The sequence below is a fragment of the Scomber scombrus genome, chromosome 2 (genome assembly GCF_963691925.1).
Source record: "Scomber scombrus chromosome 2, fScoSco1.1, whole genome shotgun sequence".
NCBI lineage: Eukaryota > Metazoa > Chordata > Actinopteri > Scombriformes > Scombridae > Scomber > Scomber scombrus.
Genome location: NC_084971.1, coordinates 20313304 through 20339617, shown reverse-complemented (window position 1 = coordinate 20339617; position 26314 = coordinate 20313304). Strand labels below are relative to the sequence as shown.

Below are 26314 nucleotides of genomic sequence, written 5' to 3'. Positions count from 1 at the left end.
GCCAGCAATGTTACCTATTCCAAATTTGAAAAGGACTAAAGGGTGATTGTGATTCAGCTCTAGATTTCTTGTTTCAAATGACTGTGGTGGAGGGAGTAAACCATGCAAAACCTTTTTAAATGGTTAAACATTGAGCAAAGCACACACATACACACACACACACACACACACACAAACACAAAGACAGCAGAGAGGAAGTGAAGCTGCACATTTTTTCTCTTGTCAGAGGATTTAGCTGCCATTGTCTGCTGCCAGAGACGGCACTCTGCTTTTTAATCAAGGGTGCAGTTCTGAAACCAGTGGCTTTGTGACGTGATAACACTGTTTTTTGTTTTTTTGTACTTCTACTGTGTGGGGCTCGGGGTGTGTCATCATGTAATGTCACATTGCACAGATCCCCCATATGTATTGAGATGTAGTTATCTGTAAATTGTGCCTGTGGTCAATAAAGAGTATGTCATATGGCTCATACTGTCACAGTGTAGATAACACAACCTTGTCTGGGTTTATCTATACTACTGACTTTTACTGTAACAATAGCCAGCAGAGCTACCGAAGTTGGTCAGTTTCATGTGATACTTGACCAACTTTAATGATTAAAAGTGACATTTTCTCCTAGGGATGGAAAGCAGTGCTAACCAACCCTTGTAGGTGCAGTGCACAGTTTTCTGATCTTTAAGTCTGAATTAAATCATGTTGATGTAAATTAATAGTGAAGATCTTATTAAACCTTTAGGGTGGGGACTTCCTGTTATTTAAATGTGTACTGTTCAGGGGGAAGAAAAGGTCATGTCTGCAGATGATGCTGTAGAATCTTGCCAGCCTTACGCAACACTCAATCAAATCTGTTTTTATAATCCTCCAGCTGTTTACCAGCTGAAAGAGAAAGATATATCTTCAAATGCCAAAATCTGTACAGTACAGTATAATGAGCAGTATTCAAACACACAGCAAGTGACCACAAAAACAATCAAAGTCAGAAGAAATGTAAACACTAGCTGCCAACAACTATGACACATTAGCCCCTGAAATACCAATTGGAATTGATGTAAATTCCAAAGCTGATTACAATTTGCCAGTAAAACAATTAGCAAGTTAAATGATATATGCAATATAAAAATGAACAAGAACGAGCCAAAAGCAGTCCTTTCACTATCAAATCAAGTCAAAGTCAACTGATCTTTAATCCAACTTTTTTTTCTATGTTTTTATGAATGCAATTTCTGTAAACTCTGAAACCAGTGGTTTTCACTGTGGCTCAATGCATGGTTACCCTCTTGTTCACATAGGTTTCTTACAGGTAATCTGGTTTTGTCACATTTCAATGTATATGCATGTTAGGCAGAGGTGGGAAGTAACCAAGTATTTGTACTTCATATTTATTTTTCTGACTACTTTTTACTTTTACTCCCTACATTTAAACACAAATATCTGTACTTTCTACTCCTTACATTGTCAAAACAGGCTCGTTACTTTCAACGTTGATGTGCAAATAAACATTAGAAAACCAATCTTTTTTTTTTTTGGTGTGTGCACCACTCCGTGTCCCCCGGTAAGATGCCGCCTTGGGTGGCTGCCCACATCAAAATCCGCTACAGGAATGAAAGTCCAACAATGTGTGCAGACAGTGCAGAATTATGACCAATACATGCTGTGCATTGTGCACAGTTTACAGAGGTTGATTATAACAGCAGTCTGTGACAGTGAGTGAGTCAGTGAGGAGAGATTAACGCAAGTAAAAAACATTAACAGTGGCGATCCTAGGATCTGCCCCCCCGCATCACAATTAACATGTTAACGCTGACAGCCCTAATATTTATATGTTCTGTCTGAGATTTGGACAGTGTCCAGTGATGTTTTATTAATAATTTCACCTTTACATTGAGTGTTATTGTTTAATCTATACTGGGAATGGAGTGTGGAATGTGCTCTGTATGTTACCTGTTTTGGAAAGACATATCATTTAAGTTACATGCAAGCATATACAAGCACACTCACACACTTGAGTGCTAAATTACAGTGTTTAACCACTGAGCTGTTGAGTGTAATTTTATCAAGTGCTATAGAAGTTAACCTAACTACGGCATTCCACTTCAGTAGAGTCTTCTCCCAGTGTGACCCTGCTTGCTTCCTATGTTGGCTGTGATGAGGCAAAGCACAACAACGAAGGGTAAGGCTTGTGTAATTTGATCTTCTTTATAGTAACAATTATCGTCTAGAAATGCCAATGCCAACAATGAATTTATTCTACTCACCAGTTTTGTAAGTGTAGCTACAGCTTGATACTGCTTGTGTCTCTGTGCAATAGAACTACACTGTCTTCTGAAAACCATTAAAAGCACCATAGCAATGTATTCTTTAGCAGCACTGCAGAACTCTATAACAACTGCATTGTCAAAAGCTTAGAGTAGCTCCTTGTTTGGTAGGCACCATGCTTGGGGCATATGCTTTTGTGTTTACATTGCTCTGCTAGTTTGACAAGCTGGGTGGAATAACACCATGCTGGTACAAAAGTATACCCGACACCTTGGGCTTTGGAAGTAAAATGTCTGAGGATGTTTATCAAATCTGTTTGTGTGTATGGAAAGAGGAGGAGGCATTCAGTAGTTTCTCACAATGTTTGAAGGGGAACCTTATTTATAAACATGGTGTACACACTTTCCATGCAAGGGCTGAGATTCAGAAAAGCCAAGGAGACGGTGACCCTTGGATTCAAACATTTTTGAAACACTGACATTCTAAAGGGGCTAAAGCAGTGAATTAAAACACACATATTGTTATTATGGTACTTTCTATCAAATATAAGTATAACATAATTAAGAATATTTAAGTTGGAACAGGTTATCTGTTGCTTTATGCTAAATGTTTGCCAAGCAGCTCCCTATTAAAATGAACTTATCAGCTAATAAGTTCTCTAAAAGCTTGACTTCTAGCATTTTACTGTTATAATTAACTGCTTCAAATTCATGGCAATTATAGGTAATAACTTATAATAGACCTTTATTACTTGTTATGGTAGGTAAAACACATATAACAACAACAACAATAATAATAATAATAATAATAATAATAATAATAATAATAATAATAATAATAATAATAATAATATATATATATATATACATAGCACTTTTTAAAAAACATTTCCAAAGTGCTTAAGGTGCTGCTAATAACATTAATGATGGCTCCATTCTGTTTTCCAGTAAGCTATGACAGTGTGACAGTGAGTCAGCATGCACAATAGCAGGTCCCTGAAAATGAAGCAGCTAAATAGAATTCTGGCAACATTAATTTTATTATTAACTCCCGTGCTTTCCGGACTGTGACATGTCAAATTACATTGCACATGGCAGTTGCTTTTCTGGTGCATGGGGTATCATACATTACTTGACAAGTCATTATTTGACTCTCATTCAAAACGAGAAGCATTAGTTCATGATGCAGCTGGTGTTAAGGTTCTTGGACTAGTACATGCCCGTGCAGTACTGATTTTCTAATCGTCATTTCTCCATGTGCAACCAAAAGTACATTTGTTTTGGTGCTTGTGTTGCAGTGGAAGACAAGCTGCTCTGCATTACAAAGGAACGTTGGTGCACACTGGCTGCCCTCAACTGCTAAATAGACAGTTGACTGTGAATTTTACTGCTCGTGTGATGAACCTGGCCTATCTTCATTTATCTCAAGCTTTTCATGTTTTTCCATTTGCTGTCTGCGTGTTTTGATTGCATTGATTTGTCTGCTCTACTGGGATCCCTTTTCTCTGGAGGACAGCAACTGTCTCTTCCTCCAGTCTGCCGGCTCCAGTGTAACACAAAGCTCGGTCCAGCTCCCCTGCATTCTCTATCAGTGCAGAAATCACCCATAGCTGCACTGTCACTGATGGACTCTGGTGACTTGGGTTTTCTTCAGCTGGAGCTCCCCACATTTGCTGTACTCCACTGTGATACTGTAACTGTGGTGGTTACTGGCGTTGCCATTCTGCCTAAACAACACAACCGTTTTAATTATGATGTCCCACACTGCCACACAGCTACAGAGTTTAAGCAGCTTCTTAACTACAACTGACAAGAGGTTTTTAACCCACTGCCTAGAGTTTGGGATTTTAAGAAACAGAGTCCATGACATCCATAGAGGCTCACACGGCAGGTTCAGTGTGGAATATGGAAGAAAAACAAAGTTGGGCATCGTTGTTAGAAAAATCCCAAGACTACCCTATACCAGGCAAGATGCAAAATATGGAATTGATAACAGCATACTGTGGCATTTGCAGAGACTTCCATCCCCAGCTCTGTCTCCTGCCACCATGGAATTATTTAACACAATCTCTCTTTATACATGACCCCATCTTGGACAAGGGGGTTTGATTTCATGTGCCATACTGAAACCTGGCATAAACCAGGAGACTAGTCTGTGCGTAATGAGGCCTGCCCCCCTGGCTATTGTTATATGTAAAAAGCCTGCGGCTCTAGGCGTGGTGTTGGTTTAGCAATTTAGCTGAGTCTGATTGAGTGTCTTGGCCTGAAGCAGCATCTTGATGTCTCTACACACACTGGTCATAACTGACTCCACCCCCAACATTAACCTACAGGTCTGGATGTGTCCGACCACAAGATGCTCTCGCTCTCAATGGATATGATGTTCCAGTCACCCACTACTAAATCTGGAACTGGAAAGGCACTGACCCCATCTTGACTATGGACCTCAAGCACACCTTTCCAGTTCCTGTATCAGTGAATGAACAATGGCACAGTACAATACATCTCTGAGCAGTGTATTTTATCTTTGTGCCCCTTTCAAGATGCATGAGGTCAATTGTTCATGCTCTGCTTACTTATGTTCACTCATGACCTGCGGAAAATAAAAACAGCTGGATGTGTCCTGGAACGAAACTTCAGATGCTCTGTGCTCGCTGTCCATAAACTGGCTTTCCGTGAACAAAAAAGAAGTCCCTTAAAGATTTTCAGTCACAGTTCAACTCCAACCTAATTAATAACAATCCTAATAACCTGAATCATCTTTTTTCATATCTCATCTTCCCCTATCAAGGCTACATAGGGGCTTAAACCATCAATTGATGGTCAGATTCACTGGGAGGATGCAGGTTTAGATCAATCACTGTCACCTTTGGTGTACTGCAAGGATCAGTTCTAGGCCCCATTCCGTTTATCCTCCACACTCTCTCCCCTTGATATCCCCCTGGATGTCTTTTCATTGTTATGCCGGCGATACCCAGCTGTGCATAACATCAAAACTCCACCAAGCCTGATCCTGATGAGTGTGAAAGCATGGACATTTTAAACCAAATCTGTTTTCATTGACTGGCTCCCAATCATGCTACTCATATACACATTTATCAATGGACAGGCACCTCCCTACCGACGGGAACTGATCATACCACAAACCTCCACCCACAACCTCAGATCTACCAGCATCTTACTCCTCTGGCTCCGCACCACCACCCACCACCTGTTGCACCATGCTTGTGAAACAGCCTTCCTATCCATCTGAGGGCAGCACAGACCCTAGACTCTTTTAAATGAGGCCTACAATCCTTTCTGTTCATGAAGGCTTTTTCATCTTAACTCTTATTACAATTTTATTTATGTTGTGTGCTCTATTATCATTTTTCATATTATCAGTACTGTAGCTCTTTGAGTTTCACTATGAATGAAAAGTATGGCACAAGTTGAATGAATTATAATGCATTTTTTTGTGAAAATTACAATGTTTTTGTTTTACTTAAATATGAGGTGACAATGTAATACTGAGGTAGATTATGATGCTAAGTATATATGATATTATATGTTGTGTAATGTGATAATTTAAGCATTTTTGTTTGCAACTTTGTTGCATGTCTTTTTGAGTAAATCAGACTGCAGCAATTTTTCTTTTGAGGTCAAACTGAGGTACGGAATGATGAATGTGAGGTTCACTCCAAAGTTAAAAAACATATAATATTTAGGATACCTGGGTCATCCCCAGCATTGTCTGTCATGAATTTGAGTGTCACCTTGCTTGGCAACTAATTAACTATCAAGGTGAGACATCAGTAAAGGATAAAAGAGATCTGGTGTGCACAGCCACCTGTGGCACTTACACTGTGCATCAGCAGTAGGCAGGTTTTTGGCATTAGCCTTTAAACCAGAGCATTTCTTTTAAAATCACCTTTCAAACACTCAGTATACTTTATAAGAAGCATTAACTGCTGCAGTGACATGTTGCCACTTCTCGCATATTTTCTGCATGGAAATACTTTCACAGTTAATTTGTCATGCACAGAATGAGCAGAAGATTTTAATGAAAATCAGAAGTCAATCAGAATCAGAGGGACACTTACGTTTCCCATTGATGGCTGAATGAGAGAGTGATGCTGCAAATTACATGCTGAGTCAAATGCTCAAAAGGAAACGTGCTTGAAGGAAAGCATACACAGAGCTTCTAGTACACTGCAATTATTGCATGTGCATTGCCTTTATCTTCTGTAGCACAATTCAACTAACTGCAGTCCAAGGTTCAATATTTAGAACCAAAAATATTAAATGTGAAAAACAAGGACATTTTTTGAATTAAAGATTTGTCTGTCCCTTGCACTACTGGTCTAATATAATTGTATAAAGAGTTCTAGGCTAGGGTACTCACCTTACCTTGTTGTAGGGACACTAGGGATACAGGCACAAGTCATTTTCAGTCAAAATGTACAAGTTTTCAGCCTTTTGCATCAGTTTGCTGTATTCTGCATCGATTCATTCCAACATAAGAGAGGCTAGTGGACACATGAAGGATGTAGAGGCTTGTTTGGCACTGGATGAGGCAATAGGCCAGAGTAGTCAGGGCTATCAAAAGTGGGGGCATGCTGCTACAGAGAACTGGGTTTTGAAAATGGGCTTGGTGGCTCTCTGTGGGATTTCTGCATCATCTGACAGCAGAACAAAGTTCTTTTGGCAGACAGAGCCCAGTCACAGTCAATGTTTGATGTAGTCTCTGAAGCCAGAAACATTAGAGCCAAAACACAAATGCATAAAGAAAGGCACTAAGTAAATATGTTAAAACACAAAATTGAATTAAACACTGTATATGAAAATACCACACACACCATCCCTTCAAATGTGGGTGAAAAACTGGCTGTGGCAGGTAGCTGTAAATGTCTACCAGCTGTGGTGGTGGGTGAAGAATTCTGATCTTGTTCCTGTATAAAAGCATGTCCAACACTGCAAGTGTGACTGCTCTGTGTTGTGACATGGCAAAATCACTGCTTCTCTCTCTCTCAACAGGAAACACCTCACATTGCTAAAAACAATTGAGACCCACATTTTTTCTCTCTCTCTCTCTCTCTCTCTCTCTCTCTCTCTCTCTCTCTCTCTCTCTCTCTCTCTCTCTCTCTCTCTCTCTCTCTCTCTCTCTCTCTCATTCTCTCTCTCTCTGACTGTAATGAATTGGGCCATATAATGTCTGCTTCTTTTCACACACACACACACACACACACACACACACACACACACACACACACACACACACACACACACACACACACACACACACACACACACACACACACGGATATATATTTCCACTCTTGAGTCACTTCCAATAAAGAATCCAACACACAGACCCCAATAAGTTGTATTTCTCTAACTATTTATTTTAGCAAGCATAACATTTATAATTATTTTTGAAATTAGTATTAATAGGTGTACCATAGTAAACAACATTTATAAAAGTGCATTTATATAAAAATATAAAAAAATCTGAGCATGGAGCGCTTGGTTAGCTGATGATGTGACTCTGTTTATCAGACTGAACCTGCAGTACAAACTGGGGTGGTTTGCAGTGAAATATTGAGTGTCTGCAATGACCATTAACAACCAAAGCCACGGTACTCTGGTTTAAGTACATTTACCTAAGTCTCTTTGTAGCAACACAATCACTGATATACCTTCTCTCTGCATGTACAGTACAATCTTTGTGTCTTTGTATCTTTGTTTACATGACAATGTGCTTTGTTAGTCTGACTAACGAGTACATTATTTCATTTGTCTTGTCTTTATGTACCGTTCTTGTCTATAATCTATTTCTATTACCTTTAGTATTTCTCAGTTAATTATAATGACACATTTTCTCTCTCTGCCCTCTTCTAATCTGTCTCTTTTTTCTATAACTATTTGACCTTTTTGATTATTGTTTGTTCTTTTGAAGTCGTTCAAGTGACTTTGTACTTTATGTACACATACACATACACAGCAGCTGATTTATACTTCATGCAACATTTGAGGTCTGTCAAATTGCACATATTGTCACTGTGATCAATGGCAACAGGGTCAACAAGTACAGTTACTCCTTGAACTAACATAATCTGAACTAGAATTTCATTGGTTGTCAGTGCTAGACATGAAGGTTTCAGCATCTCAGATGCAGCCACTCACCTGGAATGAGTTTAAATTACTCTGGAGCATCTTTGTGGGCAAAAGCACCATGTCATTAAAAGGAAGGACAACATGTCACATGGAGCCTAGTACATACTCATACATACAATGTACATACATACAATGTATGATTATGGAAAGGAACTGAAAAGTACAAAAAACTGAAAGTACAACAAATTAAATGAACCTTGAACTAAGAAGATGAGAACTACAGTGAGAGGCTACAGTGGACACATGGTGATCTGGCCTTGAACCTTGATTAATACTAGATACTACAGAGTGTGAAGACGTTTTCAAAGATTTTGCAGTTATTCAGAAATCTATTGAATACAGATGGTTAAGCCAGCACCTTTGATACTGGCCTGCTGCCATGGATGTGTGAGTGTGCATGTGAATGGGTGAATGAGTGATATAATTGTAAAAGTGCAAAATGCAGCTACCTATGCCAAGGGGTGCTCACCATTGCTTCATTGGAATTTAATCATATTGAGAAGGCTATGGTCTTGCGTTGAAGTTATAAGTCTTTTATCCAACTTCCACTGAAAGCCTTGCAGTTGCAACCAAAACTGAAAATGTATCGACAGGGAACAAATTCAAGCAAAAACCAACATATAGTGTCTGAGCAAGGTATTGGGCCACCATGTGCTGCCAGAACAGCGTCAGTGTGCATTGGCATTGATTCTATGTCTCTGTAACTCTACAGGAGGGATGAACACTATTCTTCCAAAAGAGATCCCCTTATCTGGTATTTTGATGATGGTGGTGGAGAGCGTTGTTTAACATGTTGGTCCAAAATCTCCTATCATTGTTCAGTGATGCCTTTTCTATAGATCTAAATGCAATATCAATTTAGTCAGTGTTCCTATTGAAACACTAGCCACTTGAGCAATCTTTGTGAAGCTCCTACCATCCTTGCCTCAACAATCTTAGTCACTTCTTTTCCTCTTGCCATCTTAAGACAAAATCAGAATCAGCTGGGCCTTCTCAGCATTTTTATACATGTCACAGAGCATGATTGGATGTTAATTGATTAATTGTACCATGCAGTGCAGCTGTGTGGAACCATCTGCATTCCTTATGTTTCTACTCATTTGTTCTGTTTTTTTTCCTTTAATCTATCACCTTTTGGTAGGATCTTATAAGGTGAAGGGAAAAACACAGATCTCAAGCAGAGCATTAAATAAACAGGGGTTGCAAAGTACACAACATCAACATCTGGTTAAAATTGTATACACATGTCTGTCCAATTTACAAAATGATTTATGTTGTTATTTTTTTTGGAGTTGATAGAGAAACATTAAAGTGTCAAGCTCACGCTAGACATTCTATTCCCTACCATCAATGGTAAAACACATTTCTTTAAACATGTTGGCCTTCCAGGTAGATTGGTTTAATTTCAAATGTGTTTCTTCTTCATGTATTTTCACATGTTTACACAATTTAACCTTAGTTTAAAAAAAGTAACATGATGAAAACACTTTGTCATCAATTTCATCTCCCTTATAAAGATATTGAGCTGTACTCAAACCCACACAGCTCTTTATGTTTTATCATAGACGAAAATGCCAGCTGAATCCTTTCTCCATACACAAGTTGAACTTTCACTTACCTCCAAAGCCTCAAACATGGGCAAATCATGAGAATTGTGCTGTATTGATTTTTCTGTTTAAGAAGTTGACAGTGCTTTTCGAAGCAAACTTTGCATCACATAAAAACATGCTTGAAGGAGTTGAAACCCATAGCGACAGCCATGTCCACCCCGTCACATGCTCCAGTGACCATTATGATGGTATCGGTTTTCCTGTTTTGTTAACCCCAGTTGCAGTTAGTATAAACTCCTTTAAAATCCTAGGAAGATAGAAAGAAGTTGATTGTTTTTGTAGATTTCATAGAAAACCACAGATGTATACTGAGACAACCCTTCACTGTGTCAAAGTCTTCACAGTTTTGATTTTAAAAATACATAGTATATGTGAGATAAGACTACGATGGTAATGATTATAAATGCCTATGGGTATCTCAATTTATCTTTGAGTAAATTTCTACTGTTCTTCAGTTCATACTCAGTTGCTGATTATATAATGAGATTATGTAATCTTAAATACAAAATAAGATAAAAGATAAACACTAAAAATGAAAGTGAACGTTAACTCCCTGTCCACTTGTGACCCTTTCAAACTGGGAGAAACCTCCATCTGCTGGAGGTCGCACTCAATTGCGGATGCAGAATCATCTCTTGCTGTTTCGCCACAACATCACTGACAGCCACTCTATGGTATAATTGTCTCCACCGACCCCACTACAATCCTTTCCCAGCTGCCCATCAACATTATCTCTGCAGCGGGCCAATTACTCATCATCTGCCTTGTTTTGTTGGGCTCCCACAGTCAGACGTCTTCTGATTCAATAAATGATTTAAATAATGGGCCTGTAATCACAGATGCTGATAATTTTGAGTCTTGTTTAATCTCTCAAATCAATTCAGTCTATATACAATACACCACAACCTCTAACCATTTCACTATGGAATGAAACTATCTAATAAAATTACAACTGGCTTTAAAAAAGAGAACAAAAAAAGATTATCCTTTATAGCTTGGAAATCCGTTTCCATTTTGCATGTTTACACAACACATTTTCAAAGTCAAAGTCAAATGTATTTATAAGGCACATTTAAAAAAGACCCACACTGAGCAAATAGCTGTACAGAGCAGAACAGGTAACTATACAAATACAAGAAACACCAACATTGTTGGTTAGTCAAGACCAACAGCATCAACACTCTCACAAACTTTGCCCAGCACTCACAGAGAGTGCTGGGCAAAGCAATGCTAAAACAGGCTTGACAGTGGTCAAATAAGAAGCCTGTAGGAAGCCACTAGCCACCAAGTGCAGGTGATTTAATGTTTTTGCACATTATACGTAGACAGTACTTGACTATAATGTACTAATTTCTGCATTGATTTCATATACGCGCAGTTACATTTTTAAAGTATTTGTGCTTTCCACAAATAGTCAGAATGTGTGATATGAAATATTTTTCAATTAAAAAAATCTGAATCATATGATCATTCAAGAAACTACGTAACTCACTGCATTTAAGTATGTGTCAGAGATAAAGCTACAACATGTGGCGGAAATGAAAGAGATCCAAGATAATTTTGTCGACATCTTTGTTTATGGGTTGAAATGGAAGCTGATGAGTCACATTTACACATGAACGCTTAATTGAAGGCATTGATGATTTGTATTAAAAGGGAAAAAAAGGTTATTCAAAGGTTATTCATTCAAAAAAATCAATGTCCTTATCCACCATCAATCTGCAATATGGTTTTATATGTTTGTATGACTGTGTTCATGTGAGTGCATAGGCATGTGTGTTTCACGCACGGCCACACACTTTCACCTGCACTTGTGCTGACCTTAAATCCAAAGCAGAGAGCCAAAGCTCTTAAAGTCTTAAAACTGATGGTCTGGATACTCTCATCTCCTGTTCGCTGTGTCAAGTCATTATAGTGCACCAAGTCATTAGCTGATGGTGTAGTCATCCATTACAGCTAAGAGGGAATATAGCAAAGGCGAAGCAGAGATGATTTCAACATCAAGATGTCCAGATCATGTGAAGGACAATTTGTCTTCCTTTTCTTTTGGTGCTCAATATATAATTGTAGATCAGAGTTTCAATCAAAATCTAAAAGTCAGGGCTCCACAAACGTTACTTTGATAGAACTGAGAAGACAGAATGATGACGTCCATGATGACGTCCATGAACTCCATACATTTTCTAAACAGTCTAGTGCTTATTTTTTGTTATTATTATTTTACTCGGATGTTTGATGCTGTGCAAAATGATATGTATACAATTGGACACTAGAAGCCTCTTTCTCCTTATTCACACACCCCAAGGTCCATAGAGATTGCTTTGGTCTACTACAGCATAGGTATCTGCTCTGTAAATCACCTGTCCTGTATTCCCCTTTGAGAAAAAATCATCAATCAGATACTAAATAATCAGAATCAGAATATATGATTTGTATGGTTTGATATGTATTAAAATATGTCTGTATGGGATCTTTAATGAAAATAAAATTCAAAGAACAGTGTATCCATCGAGGAAAAGTGGGACTAAAAACTAAAGATGAAAATCTCAGTTGCATTTATCTTAATGCCAAACCATTTTTATTTTATTTGTCCCACAGTTACATAAATGCAATATTTGTCTGTCTGCCTTAAAATATAACTGTTAATAAATGCTATTTAGTGTATTTTGCCACTAAGCAAGTATTGTGAAACCCCTGCTGGCAGATGCAGTATCTAAAGTTAAACTGGGAATGCCAGACAGGTTCAGAACAAAGTAGTGGGCTGGGCAGTAATTGTGGATCATTGGTATAATTACTGTAATCAAGAGAGAGAGCCAAACTCCCACCTTGTTTTCAATGTAGTCTCTTTTCCACTAGATGCAGTCAACTTTCTAAAATGTCAAAAAAATGACTAAAGATTTGATGATGGGAATGTAGTACAGATGATTTACAGAATCAACTGCATGTTGGCCAAAGACACAGTACCACTCTAATTTGTAGAAGCATAGAATCCCTTCCTGTTCAATTTCATGTGGAAGAGGGATAATAATCCAGCAGGACAATGGCCCTCCCATGAATCACCAGACCTCAAGCTAACTAACCAGTTTTAGGAAGATTTAGAACCTGAAAGGCAATATACATACTGCATTATTATAACCCACTCTCCCGAGAGCCCCAAATGTTTCACATTGTGTATATTCTTGTAGACCTGATACAAGATATATTTATGTTTGAGAGAAACTCTTCTGCCAAATGTTTGAACTAATAATTTGGTGATACATAGGCATAGATGCTACTCCACAGTTTAATCCAAAAAAGTATACATTTAGTCAGTGAATACAGACGAGAACAAACCTTAGTTCTCAATTATTTGTTTTTCAGTAAAATCTCTAATACACAACAGTTTAACACGTTGGTTATGCAACAGTCAAAGAGGCCTGTACTGTTTACAATAACCCAACACTGCAGTACAGCAGTGATGGGTTACACCACTAGGTGGGGACTCTTTTCGTTTGGCGAGATGCAATTGCACTTCCTTACAGTACTATAAAGACAGCTATGCTGATTTAGTACACAAGTGTAGTTCACTCTTCAACTCGTGAAAAAAAGATTAGACTAGAAAAGGTATGGTTAACAAGTACAGCAGAATAACACAGAACTTGTGCAAAATCCTCTCCCAGACAGCTATTTTAAAACCCATATTAATGCCATATTACCAGCTCCAACACATTACAGTAGATGATTGCCAAAGTAGAACACATGAACAGATGCACTGACATGGTAAACATCTGTGGAAACACAGCACAAACCACAGGTTTTGCCTTTACTCAGATTAGCCCTAATTCTGCAAGATCCACGTTCTGACATAACATAAAATATTTATTTTATCTATTTAATAGACAGGGCTCTCTGTTGTAGTAATCCAGATTACATATGTTAGTGTCAGCATGTACCTATCAAGAAGGACAAAAAAGCTGTAACTCAAAAGACCTTAGATCTACCAGCTTCACTATATTTGGTTCCATACACGTTATTGGCGATTGTAAGAAATACAGGGGGCTTAATTAAGAAGATGTTTTTCATTTAATTAATAATTTAACTAATTTTCATTCATTTTTAATTCTATTAAACAAGAAGACTGGATATCAAAGGCTCCTGTCAATAAAAATGTTATGAACTAAGGAAAACAAGGTCAGATGGCAAGAAACTTGGCTGATATGAGGAATGTAAGGCATTGTCACAGCTCATTGTCTTTGGGAATTAATGGGGGGATGATGACAAGGCCAGAACTGATTCCACTGCTGTGCAAAGCAAGGCGAGAGCGGACCTTCAGAGAAGAATATTCATGTTATAGCTTTATGCTAATATTATGTGTCAAGTAATTACATCTGTATTCAGAATGGATAGCCTACCCATAATTGACAATGACATAGAAAGCCTGGCTACAGGAAGTTTGATCAAATGAACAATGTCATACTCTAGTCTTGACTCATTTTACTCTAGCCTTTATTGTTGGCAAGGCCAAAACAATGAATATCAATAGGCTAAGTTTGATTCATTACACAATCTCAGATTTGAAATCATGACACATATATGATGATGGTTACATTTTCATGGTATCATTAGTGCTGAAATCAAATTATTGAGTGTGTTATGGGGCACTGTGTTATGTGGCTACAAAGAATATAGTAAATTGCATTTTTAATTACATTATTTCTTTTTCTTAACATTTATATACGTAGACTCTCATCTGATCCATGTTAATATGCATGGAAATGGTTCTCTGCTGCAAGGGTGGAACTAATATAGGACACTCTTTCGTTCATTGGATAAATGTTATTTCGCAACTCTGAAATCAGAAAACTGCTTTCTCACAGCAACGTCAAAAGAGGCAGACATTATATGGCCCAATTCATTACAGTCAGTGACGGAGAGAGGGAAAGTGAGAGAGAGAGAGAGAGAGAGAAAGAGAAAGAGAGATAGGGAGAGAGAGAGAGAGAGAGAGAGATAGAGAGAGATAGAGAGAGAGAGAGAGAGAGAGAGAGAGAGAGAGAGAGAGAGAGAGAGAGAGAGAGAGAGAGAGAGAGAGAGAGAGAGAGAGAGAGAGAAGAGAGGGGGGGTTTCATTAAAGCTCCTGGTTTAAGCCCAGCCCATTCTGAATATGTAAATGTCTCCAGCACAGAGAAAAACACAGCAACAGAAAAGCGAGGAGGGAAGAGGGGAGAGAGAGAGAGAGAGAGAGAGAGAGAGAGAGAGGAGGGGAGCAGCATGAACAAGTGAGTGAGCGATCAAGGGAAAGAGAGCGAGCACTCTGAATTGTGAGTGGCTTACGACACTCAGTGAACAGAAGGTGCTTCTGCATGCGCTGTCAGTGTACTGGTCTGCTGCAAGGGATTGCGCGCTCCTTTGCTTCCCACATTTACCGCCCCTGCCTGACTACCAGCACCAGCCTTCAGCAGCCTCTTCCAGCTGGCTGAGAAAACACCCGGAGAGCAAGGGAGTGAACGAAACCTGCAAGCCACAGGGGATGCAAGAGGCTTCTTAACCGAGATGAGCCACTGAGATGACAAGGAATACTGTTACACAAGAAAACAGTGAACAGGGTTCACCTCTTTAAATCCTTTTTTTCCCCCTTGCATCCGTCACTGAAAGCATGATTACCCACTTCAATGGATTTAAACCTTACAAGTCAGTGATTGCTTCCAGAGATGGACGATAATATGTGCTGACAGATCTGCTGAAACTTAAGCAGCAAGGGGAGGAGAAAAGAGCAAGACAGATATTTATAAAGATTTTTCCTTGGTCCTTTTTTTTCTTTCTCTGGTTGTGTCTTCTCCCCTCTGATCATTGCAGCAGAGGACTGCGGAGGAGCTAAAGAGACAGAGCTCATGCATGCAGACAGGGGAACTTGCACTTCCTACCATCTCGCTGAAAGCTACTTGGATTCCTTCTCTTTCTGGCTCTTTCACTTGAGGAGAACTAAGACATTGTAAGCCTGCCAAGGATCTGGTGTCCACTGAAAAGAGAGAAGGGAGGGGGGGGGGGATTTGTACCACAGTAGGGTCTTTTTTAGATTCGCACATAATTAGTGTTGGGGCACAAAGCGAAACGCTGAATGGAGATTGTCAGCTTTTGGATAGGGGTGAGTAGGAATCTTTTCAAATAAGATCGATCAATGAGGACAGCTTTTTTTTCATCCCTTTACTCTCCACCCACTGCTTGATTTATAACATAAGCTAAGAGACTTGCCCTTTATCATTTGCCTTTCAACAAGGATTTCCTTGGTTGAATAAATAAAATAAATATAAAATATCACTGTTTACAGCTAAAATACAAAAACGGAACAAAACAGATAACCAAATTAATTAAATATGATGTGATACATATGATGTGATAGGAGAAAAAACAATATCCAGAGTGGTTCAATGGACATTTTCTCAGCAAGATCCCTGGATATTTATGCTAATGGATTTCCTTCTAATTGGACTGTACTTAAAGTGGCCACTGAAGAAGCCCCCGGGGTTGATACTGTGTTCATTGGGCATTTTTCTCAGAACTGTTCCCTTGGTAGAGGGGGTTTGTCCAAGGCTGTGCCGCTGCGACAGCAAGCTGCTGTACTGCGAGGGGCTAAACCTCACAGACATTCCCCGCAATCTGAGCAGTGCCATGGGCCTGTCCATGAGAGAGAACAACTTGACCGAGCTGCGTGAAGGCCAACTGGCTGGTCTGTCACAGCTCACCTGGCTCTACCTAGATCACAACAACATTGACATTGTAGAGGAGGGTGCATTTGACAGGCTAAGACGGGTCAAGGAGTTAGACCTGAGCAGCAACCGAATTGAGAGTCTGCCAAATGGTACCTTTAGGCCCCTCCCAAACCTGCGTATTCTGGATCTCTCATACAACAGGCTGCAGGCACTAGAGCCCGACTTATTCCACGGCCTTAGAAAGCTCACCAATTTGCATTTGCGCTACAATTCTCTCAAATTTGTGCCAGTGCGGATTTTTCAAGATTGCCGGAGCATGCAGTTTCTGGACTTGGGATACAACCAACTGCAAAGCCTGGCACGAAACTCCTTTGCTGGCCTCTTCAAGTTGACTGAGTTGCATCTTGAGCACAATGAGCTGGTTAAAGTCAACCTAGCCCACTTCCCCCGCCTCATCTCTTTACGCACTCTGTACATGCACAACAATCGTGCCACTATTGTTGTCAATACCCTGGACTGGACATGGCATTTTTTAGAGAAGATTGACCTGTCAGCCAATGAAATCGAGTACATTGAGCCACATGTTTTTGAGAGTGCACCCAACCTCAAGGTGCTGATGCTAGACTCCAATCGGCTGACTTCCATGGACCAGCGTATCCTGGATTCATGGTCATCGCTGGACAGCATTACCCTGGCAGGGAATGACTGGGAGTGCAGCCGCAACGTGTGTGCCTTGGCTTCTTGGCTGAGTGCCTTCCGAGGCCAGCGTGATAATTCCCTGCTGTGTTCAAGCCCAGACACCGCACAGGGTGAGGATGTGTTGGATGCAGTCTATGCTTTTCAGCTATGTGAGGATCATCCACTGGAGGTAACCACAGCAGGCCTGTATGCCTCTACAAGGGATCTGGCCCAAGGTGGCTCTGTGTTAGGCCCATTTACTCCCAACCCTTATGAAGGTGAGGGTAGTGAGGTGGTCACCAGTTCTTTCACTGTCACAGTGGGCCATGAAGACCTGGAGAGCACCATGCAGATCCACAAGGTGGTGACTGGCACCATGGCACTTATCTTTTCCTTTCTAATTGTTGTGCTCATGCTGTATGTGGCATGGAAGTGCTTTCCTGCCGGAATAAGACAACTGAGGCAGTGCTTTAGCAGTCAGCGCCGTAAGCAGAAGCAAAAGCAAAGCATGCAGCAGATGGCTGCAATTTCTACACCAGAGTACTATGTTGACTATAAACCTAACCACATTGAGGGAGCTCTGGTAATCATCAATGAATATGGTTCTTGCACTTGCCAACAGCAACCTTCTCGGGAATGTGAGGTGTGACCCTGCTTTGTGAGTACGTCTTTACCTGTGATTATCTGGATATACAGCAAATCCCTTTTCTGGATACACTGGGGAGGGGAATATTGCAGGACAGAAGGAATAAAATGATCTTTTGGACACTTTTTACACAGCGTCTCACTGTGATGTGGAAGGAGTGTGCTTCATGCGGCTGACTATTTCGTGGTGGATTTACTGCTACTGCTATCTACTGCTATTTTGAGGCCACAGGGCATACTGGGCACCTGACACTCGGACCTGTTGATGTACTACAGAAACACAGAGAGGAATACATTGCAGGCACTGAGGCTTTTCTCTCATGGATGGATATTTGAGCTTTAATGTGTCTTTCTACTTCAGGACGTTTAATTATTGTTTGAAAATAAACTGGGGACACACAATAGAAGAAAAAGAGAAAAAAAGACAAACAAACCATTTGTATTATGGTAAACACAATATTTGCCAAGCATTTAACATATAAAAAAAACATGTTTAAGTTGGATAAAAAATGTAAAGATAAAAGACTGTGTAAAATATGTTAAAAGAAGTGCAAGCGTGGACAAAAAATGATACAAGATAATCTATTTCTTTTGTAAACTACAAAAAATGTTTAAATAAATGAATTGCTATTCACAGTAAACTCATTTGTACGTGAGAAGCCTGTCAGAGAGGATGAATGACAATAGACGCAGTCTTTGCGCTTGTGGACTGGAGAGCAATGTCTCTGCAGTATATTGAACCAAAAAAATAAAAAAATAAAATGAAATACAAAAAAAAAATTAAAGGGGCAGAGGGATATCTGCATCTCATCTCCAATGTAAAATCCATGGTCTGAATTTTAGATCTCTGTTTTAACTCACATATTTGTTGTTTTATCATTCACTGTGTTGGCTCGCTATCAGTGTAGTTTTCTTTACCCCCTCCCCATTGAGTATCTGTGAATAGATTCAAATGATCTATTACATTTTGATCAGTTAGCATATTTTCATATATTATATCACTATTTGTGTACCATCCAAGTAAAGAAAGCAGAGTGTCAAAGATCTAAAGCTATGCCTTTCATTGCTTCTAACTCTTTGGCTTTCACAGTGGAGCGATGCCTCCTTTCACTGAATCAAGCACACTAAAGAAAACAATCATCTTAACCATGCTTACGTATATCAAAATACAGTATCAGAATCACTGAATAAATTATCCACGAGCTTCAAGGAAGATTTGCACATACAATATTCTTCATTGTGTTTCCATGTGATGTAAAATGTTTGTTAAATACAAGGCCATTTTGAGGTGTATATATATCCTTCTTCCTCTGGTGTTCATTGTGTAAATTAGTTCACTGACAGATGTTGTGTTTCCTGTGTCCTTTGACATGAACAGTATGTTGTGAGAGAGAGAGAGAGAGGGCAGTAAGAGGAGGGAGATGGGGGATGGAGGCACAACGACTGCAGAAAGAGGGAACAGACTGCTCTCTAGTGTGCATATTCTCATACTGTGGCTGCGTTTTACCTATTGTGCACCATTATCTGCAAACTTCCACAACAGGGGCAACATTAATACATTGAATTTAAAGTGGCTTTTTCTGAAAAAAAAATCAATGCATCAATGCATCATTTTTGTGTTATTTTTCGATAAATTAAGATAATGTTTACAACTTGTAAGTCAGCAGGAATAAAAATGTTTTAAGAACTCACTGACAATCATTACACAATTAGTTCCAATAAGAGTAAAATATCATCTTCAAATTTATCCTCAACATTGTAAGTACAGCTGGTGTTTTGCTGTTTTTTGAACAATATGCAACAAATGGTCCAAAAAAACAGGTAAGAGTTGGTTGAGTGTTGTTATAGGTCTAGAAATGGGTTGTTGGGTTTTGAATTGGTGGAACCTGAAGCGGCAAAACTTGGCCTAGAAGTAAGCCATGCCTAAGAAGGCAAGTTCAGATGATTTCAGGTCCCTTAGGCAATAATATGACTGAATAATCAGTTTTGCCTGGGTTGGGGATTAATTTTATTTTCACTGGGTTAATTATCGGTGGCACTGAAATTAAATACTGTGTGTTAAAGTGAAAATGGCAGTGATTGACTAACATATAGACAGTATTTTTTGGGAAATGTTACAGGGAGTGGACACAATTGTAAGCTCTCAAAATATGTATGTTTTACGTCTTAATTCTTGAAATAATAATACCAAGAATATAAGAATACCAAATCCTGTGGGGACAGACAAAGTGAGCCATGTGATAGACATATTGAATTATCCTATTTTCTGTCCACAGCTGATAGGGTTGTTTTCAGGTAAAATCTTCATCACATACTAATATGAAGGATAAGCTGGGAATTTAGAGTACTTTCTAATTCTATTCTACAATAAATGTAAGCAGTAGTAAACATGGATGTCATGCTGCAATATAAATTAATGGTATATAATAATAATATATATAATATAATTTTATACAATATCGTAAAATGTTTCCTTCAAAAACCAGCATAAAATATTTCAGCACTTGTTGAGTTTCCACTCACAATTGTGTTCAGGGAGTTTGTCTTTACATATATCCTAAACAAATGGTGCTAATCAGTAGAGCTTAGTCTAAAAATGACCTCACTGGTCTGTGTCAGTAAAGGGACCCTGTACCAATCAGCAACATCAAACCAGTGAGAAGTGCTCCATGTAGGATGACAAATAATCACAATGTGGTACAATGTGAGGACTTTGCACAAGATGAAATATAATACCCACAATGTAGTTTAATTTTTTTGGCTTTTAACAGGTTGATTAACTCCAGTGATTAAAACAACTAAATTAATATCCTGTGTGGGTTGCATGTAGTGCAGGAATTACAGAACCACTAAACGTTGTGTTTATTTGTTAGGGGATGTGTTTTGGGGAGTGATAATGGCTTTAAGTTGCCATGTGGGATTTATGATCAATTTCTCATTTATTGTACCAGGGGTGCCCCACTTTAAGACTCAACATGGCTGTTAATCATAACCTGCCATATATTCGAAATGCAAATGACTGCAGTATGCACTGCAGGGCATCATGGTAGGGACATAGTTTTATGTTATTCTCTTATCTTCACATCCAGTCAATAATGTTCACCCCCTGTTTGAGTCCATAGTCCCTAAAACATGTGACTACAGAGTAAATTTCAGGATGTGAAGCTTCATTTGTATACATACTGGGTGATGCTTGGCATAGAAGGCAGCTCTGGCACTACTTTGATTTCATTTCATTATTTTCTTTAAAAAAAATACCACTGTGGCAAAAGGTGATGGAGATGGCTCTGAAATTTTAAAAGCTTTGAGTCCTGAGGTCTGACATTAAACTACTTTAGACTTATCTCTATCCCTCCTCACCTTTACCTTCTCTCTCTCTCTCTCACACACACACACACAAACACATACACACACACACACACACACACACACACACACACACACACACACACACACACACACACACACACACCTTCCCTGTGTGTCTGTGAGATGCAGGAAATATAGAGAAAAACATCAATTCATCTAACTGACAATAGATCAAATCTCAGCTTGACCTAAGCCTGAGGTGATAATTCCCCGAGGGGAAATATGTGCTCTCAGACAGCTTCCATTATAAATGCCTTGATTGATGATGCTCAGTGAAAATCAATACAGATGAGTGGTAACCAAAATGATCACAGTGATAACAAATGTATTCATCTCTCCCTCACATTTCCAAGAGTACACTGATGGTTAACAGAGATACCTTTTATGCATATGGAAATCCATAATTTATTTGAACAATGATTAGTGGTTGATGTATTTTTTTTACTCAAATCAGATCAATCAGACAAAAAGTGTGATATTCTGCTCCTTTTTAAGTGCAGTTGAGCAGGAAACGTGACATTTGTTCTGTACTTTGCAGAGCTTCAGCTGCTTGCCAGCCAGAGGACATACTGGGTAAAATATGTACAATGCACTTGCTAATAAGTCTGAAACTATTGTATCTTCATGTGTGCACAACTGAGCATGTGGAGTATGCGTGCATTTGCAGTGTGTTTGTGCACGTGTGGTTATAAATAAGCACAACAGACCTGGTAATCTAGTTTTAATGTTTTAAGGCAATAATGAGTAATATTATGTGATCAAAAGTCACAAAAATAGATGGGTATGAGTTACTGACACAAAGAGTAAAGGTCACAACAATAAAATCAGAAAATGTGGAGGGGTGTGGTGGGCAAAAAGTGTGGTATTATGTATGTGTGAGTATGATATAAAAGGTCAAAACACTAACAATAGACCCTACATACACCAAACCTTGTTTTAACAGCTACATTGGTTTTGTATAAAATCAACAGTGGAAAACAAAAAAGGTGGTCCATGCATGTGTATGCCAGTGCGCCTGTGTGTACAGTACCTTTGCCTGTGCAGCGGTGTGTGTGTCAGTGACAAAACATCACTCTGCAGATCTTTAGGAAAAAGCTTGCATCACAACTAGCACAAAGGGGGGCCCTTAAAGATGCAAACAAATCCTTAAAAAATAAATTAACCCAGCTTCCTGTGAGAGGTATTGATTGGGCAAAATTCTGCCATCTCATTGGGACTGGGACTGTGCTGCATAATAAACGCTTAACACCCCCTCATAACTGGATGGAGAGCTAAATCATGGGTGGCAGCATGTACTGCAGTGGGCTGTAAGGCGCTAGTGATGACTAATGACAATGTGTGGGTGGCTTTCCACTGCTTCTTTTATAACAGGTGGGTTATCAGGATCAATATTCTAATCATCATCAACATTATCTTTGAATCCCAAAACCTCTGACACACCATTTTCTCTCTTGTTGTATATTTCCCTGCTTTTCCTCCTACCAAGTCATATTGCTGTCATTTTTATGTGTGATATGACTGCACTAAAGCCACTAAACAGCGACTAGAAAAATGTTCTTATAACCTACACATAGTTTGGTATCAATTGAAAGCCACACATTAGAGAGATTCTTCCTTTTAAATAATATATTTTGATGTAAAACTAGGAACTGCATATAGTTTACTTACAAAATCTCCCCACCTGAAAATGTAACAAAACTATCAGAATAATAACTTCACTAAAATAGACAGAGGTCCAATAGGGCACCATAATTACATTCATTACTCAGGCTAACTCGCTGGGCAGCCTATAGCTCTCAACGCCCACTGCTTCATTTGCATGCACCATACTCAAGCATTACTGAATTAATAACAATGGCTGAGGAGTCATTATTCTAATCTACATATGGTACTGTACTGTAGGCAGACCTGTGATGTCTGCTGAGAAAGGTGAAACTGGGTAGAGAATGAGGGCAAGGTTGGAAGCTGAATATGCATTACATTGAGTCAGAGGGTGGGAGAGGAACATAGAATTACTGGCCATTTGTGTTATTATTATAATGATAATTATTATTATGAGTTGTTTTGTAGTTAACTTGCTTGCTAATGCTTGGTTGAACTATACTAATGTTTTGCCTTGCATTTAACAGAAAACATCACAGTCAGTCAGTGAGATAATGCATGACAACAGCTGGGGCTGCATCTGGGGCTCCATGTAACCCGTATAAGAGCAGATGTGGGTCAGTGCCTAATATTCAGAGTATTACCGTGGCTGAACTACAAAGCTTTATTCAGGACTGGGCTGAGGATTTATTGTTGATTCATTATTGTTATTCACACCGGACAGAGAGACAGACATTCTTGCAATTGATGAGAAATACAAGCAAAAAGATAATATTGGCAACCATTTTTACACCTCAGATCTTATAGATCATGCATGTGTTAAAGCTCTAGCTCTCATGTAAATGGTCCTGTTTAATGAGATGCCTTAAGATGTGTTTAACACATACTCAAGCACCCACACAAGGACAAAGCAATCGATAACAATGCATAGTTGATATTTTTGCAAGTGCATAGGATATTATTTTGTCTAAAAAATATTAAATCACTTAAATGAAGAAACACTATTCATCATATATACTGCACATACCAGCTCCTCAGTTCAAATTGGAGTTATGGCTGGGGGTTATAGTAACTTATTATCTCTTTAACAGTTTTATCCTCTTGAAGAAATACATAATAATACATACTAACTATTACAAATGGTTTTGCTGGAGGGAATATTTGCTGCAGCACTGACCAGGGTGAAATGTGGGTAATGGGGGCGTCAAATGGTGATGAAAGCATCAGAATCAAGCTTTGTAAATGAATGTGTCCAGATAGCAAACGACATAAAAGATGATGTGAAATAAATTTGCTACGTTGATTTAACAAGACTGGTCAATGAAATTATAATGTTACAGAAAACAAGTGTTACATTTGATTCAAGGCACATTTTACTGCATTGTTGTAGTTGTAATGGAGAGCAATATTTTGAGGATATGTTATTGTACAAATCAATATCAAAACAAAGAAGAAATATACTAATCTACGTAAGTATGCACATAAAGTCTAAAAATAACTAAATCAAACACCACACACTCAACTGAATGATCATGAAATTAATGACATTATGGAGCCTCACAGGCTGGCTAAAACCTAAATATCAGTATAATTGCCATTCTGGGAACATCCTGGCCTTTTCAAAAACAACAGCAACTATAAATGTCCTGAATCCACATTTAGATTCACTGTGCTACATGTGGGTACCACCAGCTTTTGACAGAACTCAAACAATCAAACAAACACAAATAAAATGAATTTAAAAATGCTTGGAAATTATTCCTAAACAATGCCCTTTTGCCTTCTTAGTTAATGACTGCCAACTCCTTTGCCCAGCAGATAGATATAAGCTCAGTTTATTCACCATTTATGCTAAATGAGTCATCAGGATAACTGCATCATGTTTCATTATCTATAGCCAGATCACGTCACATAAAGCCCAAATTCAAAACAACACTTTGATAAAGTATTTCAAAGTCACGGCATGGCAAAACTGTGGGAGTTTCTTTTTGAATAAAAAGTTAACACAGGTTAAGGGAAGTAAAAATAGACAGCATTTATCATTTCCCATTTATCTGATCAGTGTCAGGATGAATAAATGCTATTCTACCCACTCTCCTTACTCCCTCTCTCTTCCCTATCTGTGAGGGCAGATTGGCATCTCTCCAGTAGCCAATGAAATTGGCTGCATAAATGGAATTGCCCCATTCTCCAAATGTCAACTGAGCAAAGGGAATGTGCTCATTGTTTAAAAAACCACCGTGCTTAAATGCATCACTGGTGCAGCAAGTACTTAAGATGCAATTTTGGTAAACATTCTCACTGTGACAGTCAATGCATACAAGCTCATCCAGCCCAGATGACTCAAAGTAAATAAAAAAGATGGACTTACCTGTCATATTGAATGCAGGGCAGAAGACCAACGGATTCAAAAAGAATGCCAACAAGAGACAGAGAGAGAAAAAAAAGACTTATTAAAATATATACTTTTGCATTTAAAGTTAATAAAAGGAATTTTCATTTTGTGTTGATTTTTGCGGTCCCTGTAGATAAAAGTAGTAGTGTTTCCCAGAATGATGACTGCATTTCCCAAGAGCACCACCACCTTGTGTCGTTAAGATCTTGTGCTGGCTAATGTGTGCATTTGTTTTGGAAGCGAGTGAAAGAAAGACTTATAAAAAAGGTATTTTTTACGTAAATTTTTCTTTTTTAAACACAGCTGTTTGCAGAATGCATGATGATAAGGTAGTGTATCTATTTGTGGCTATATAAGATTAAGATTAAAACAACATATTTCTGTGAGATTAGACAGCGTATGGCAGAGTACAATAAATGTTTGCATTGCATAGACCAAAGAGCCCTCAGTACCATACAGTAGTTAAACTGACGGTGCGTTTAATGTCTAACTTGCTACAGCTATCATAGTCGACAGCGAAAAAAGGATAAGCAAAAAGACAATCTTTATTGGGAGACTGTGCTGACAAAGACCTATGAAGGCCAACTGTGACACTGGTACCCCATTCTGCCAGCCATGCAGTACAATGCTACACGCCTATATACACTTATATTACTCCCATGCTTTTGTGCAATCTAAGCAAGTTGTAAAAAAGGATGCTTAATCACATCATTGTTGCTACTGCCTCACACATACTGAAAAATAAAAGTGCCACAGGTTGACTAGTTAGCACTGCTGCTCACTACAGGGTTCAAGCTAGATTGTTGACACTTCCTGAGACAAATGTATGTATCTGCATATATCTTTTATCATTCTGAAAAAAAAAAAAAAAAAGACTAAGTCCGCTGGTATGAATTTCAGTGCTGCTATTTTCCAGGT

General features: G+C 38.8%; 2 protein-coding genes across 2 annotated transcripts in view; one reads left to right on the top strand and one right to left on the bottom strand.

Annotated features, from left to right (window-relative positions):
• Window positions 1–26314, bottom strand: part of ctnna2 (catenin (cadherin-associated protein), alpha 2) — a 338533-nt gene that overhangs the window by 111182 nt on the left and 201037 nt on the right. The gene's annotated exons all lie outside the window — the stretch shown is intronic.
• lrrtm1 (leucine rich repeat transmembrane neuronal 1) lies at window positions 16460–18034 on the top strand. The gene has a single exon (XM_062427957.1). It carries the CDS (start codon window positions 16460–16462, stop codon window positions 18032–18034), a length of 1575 nt encoding a protein of 524 aa, XP_062283941.1.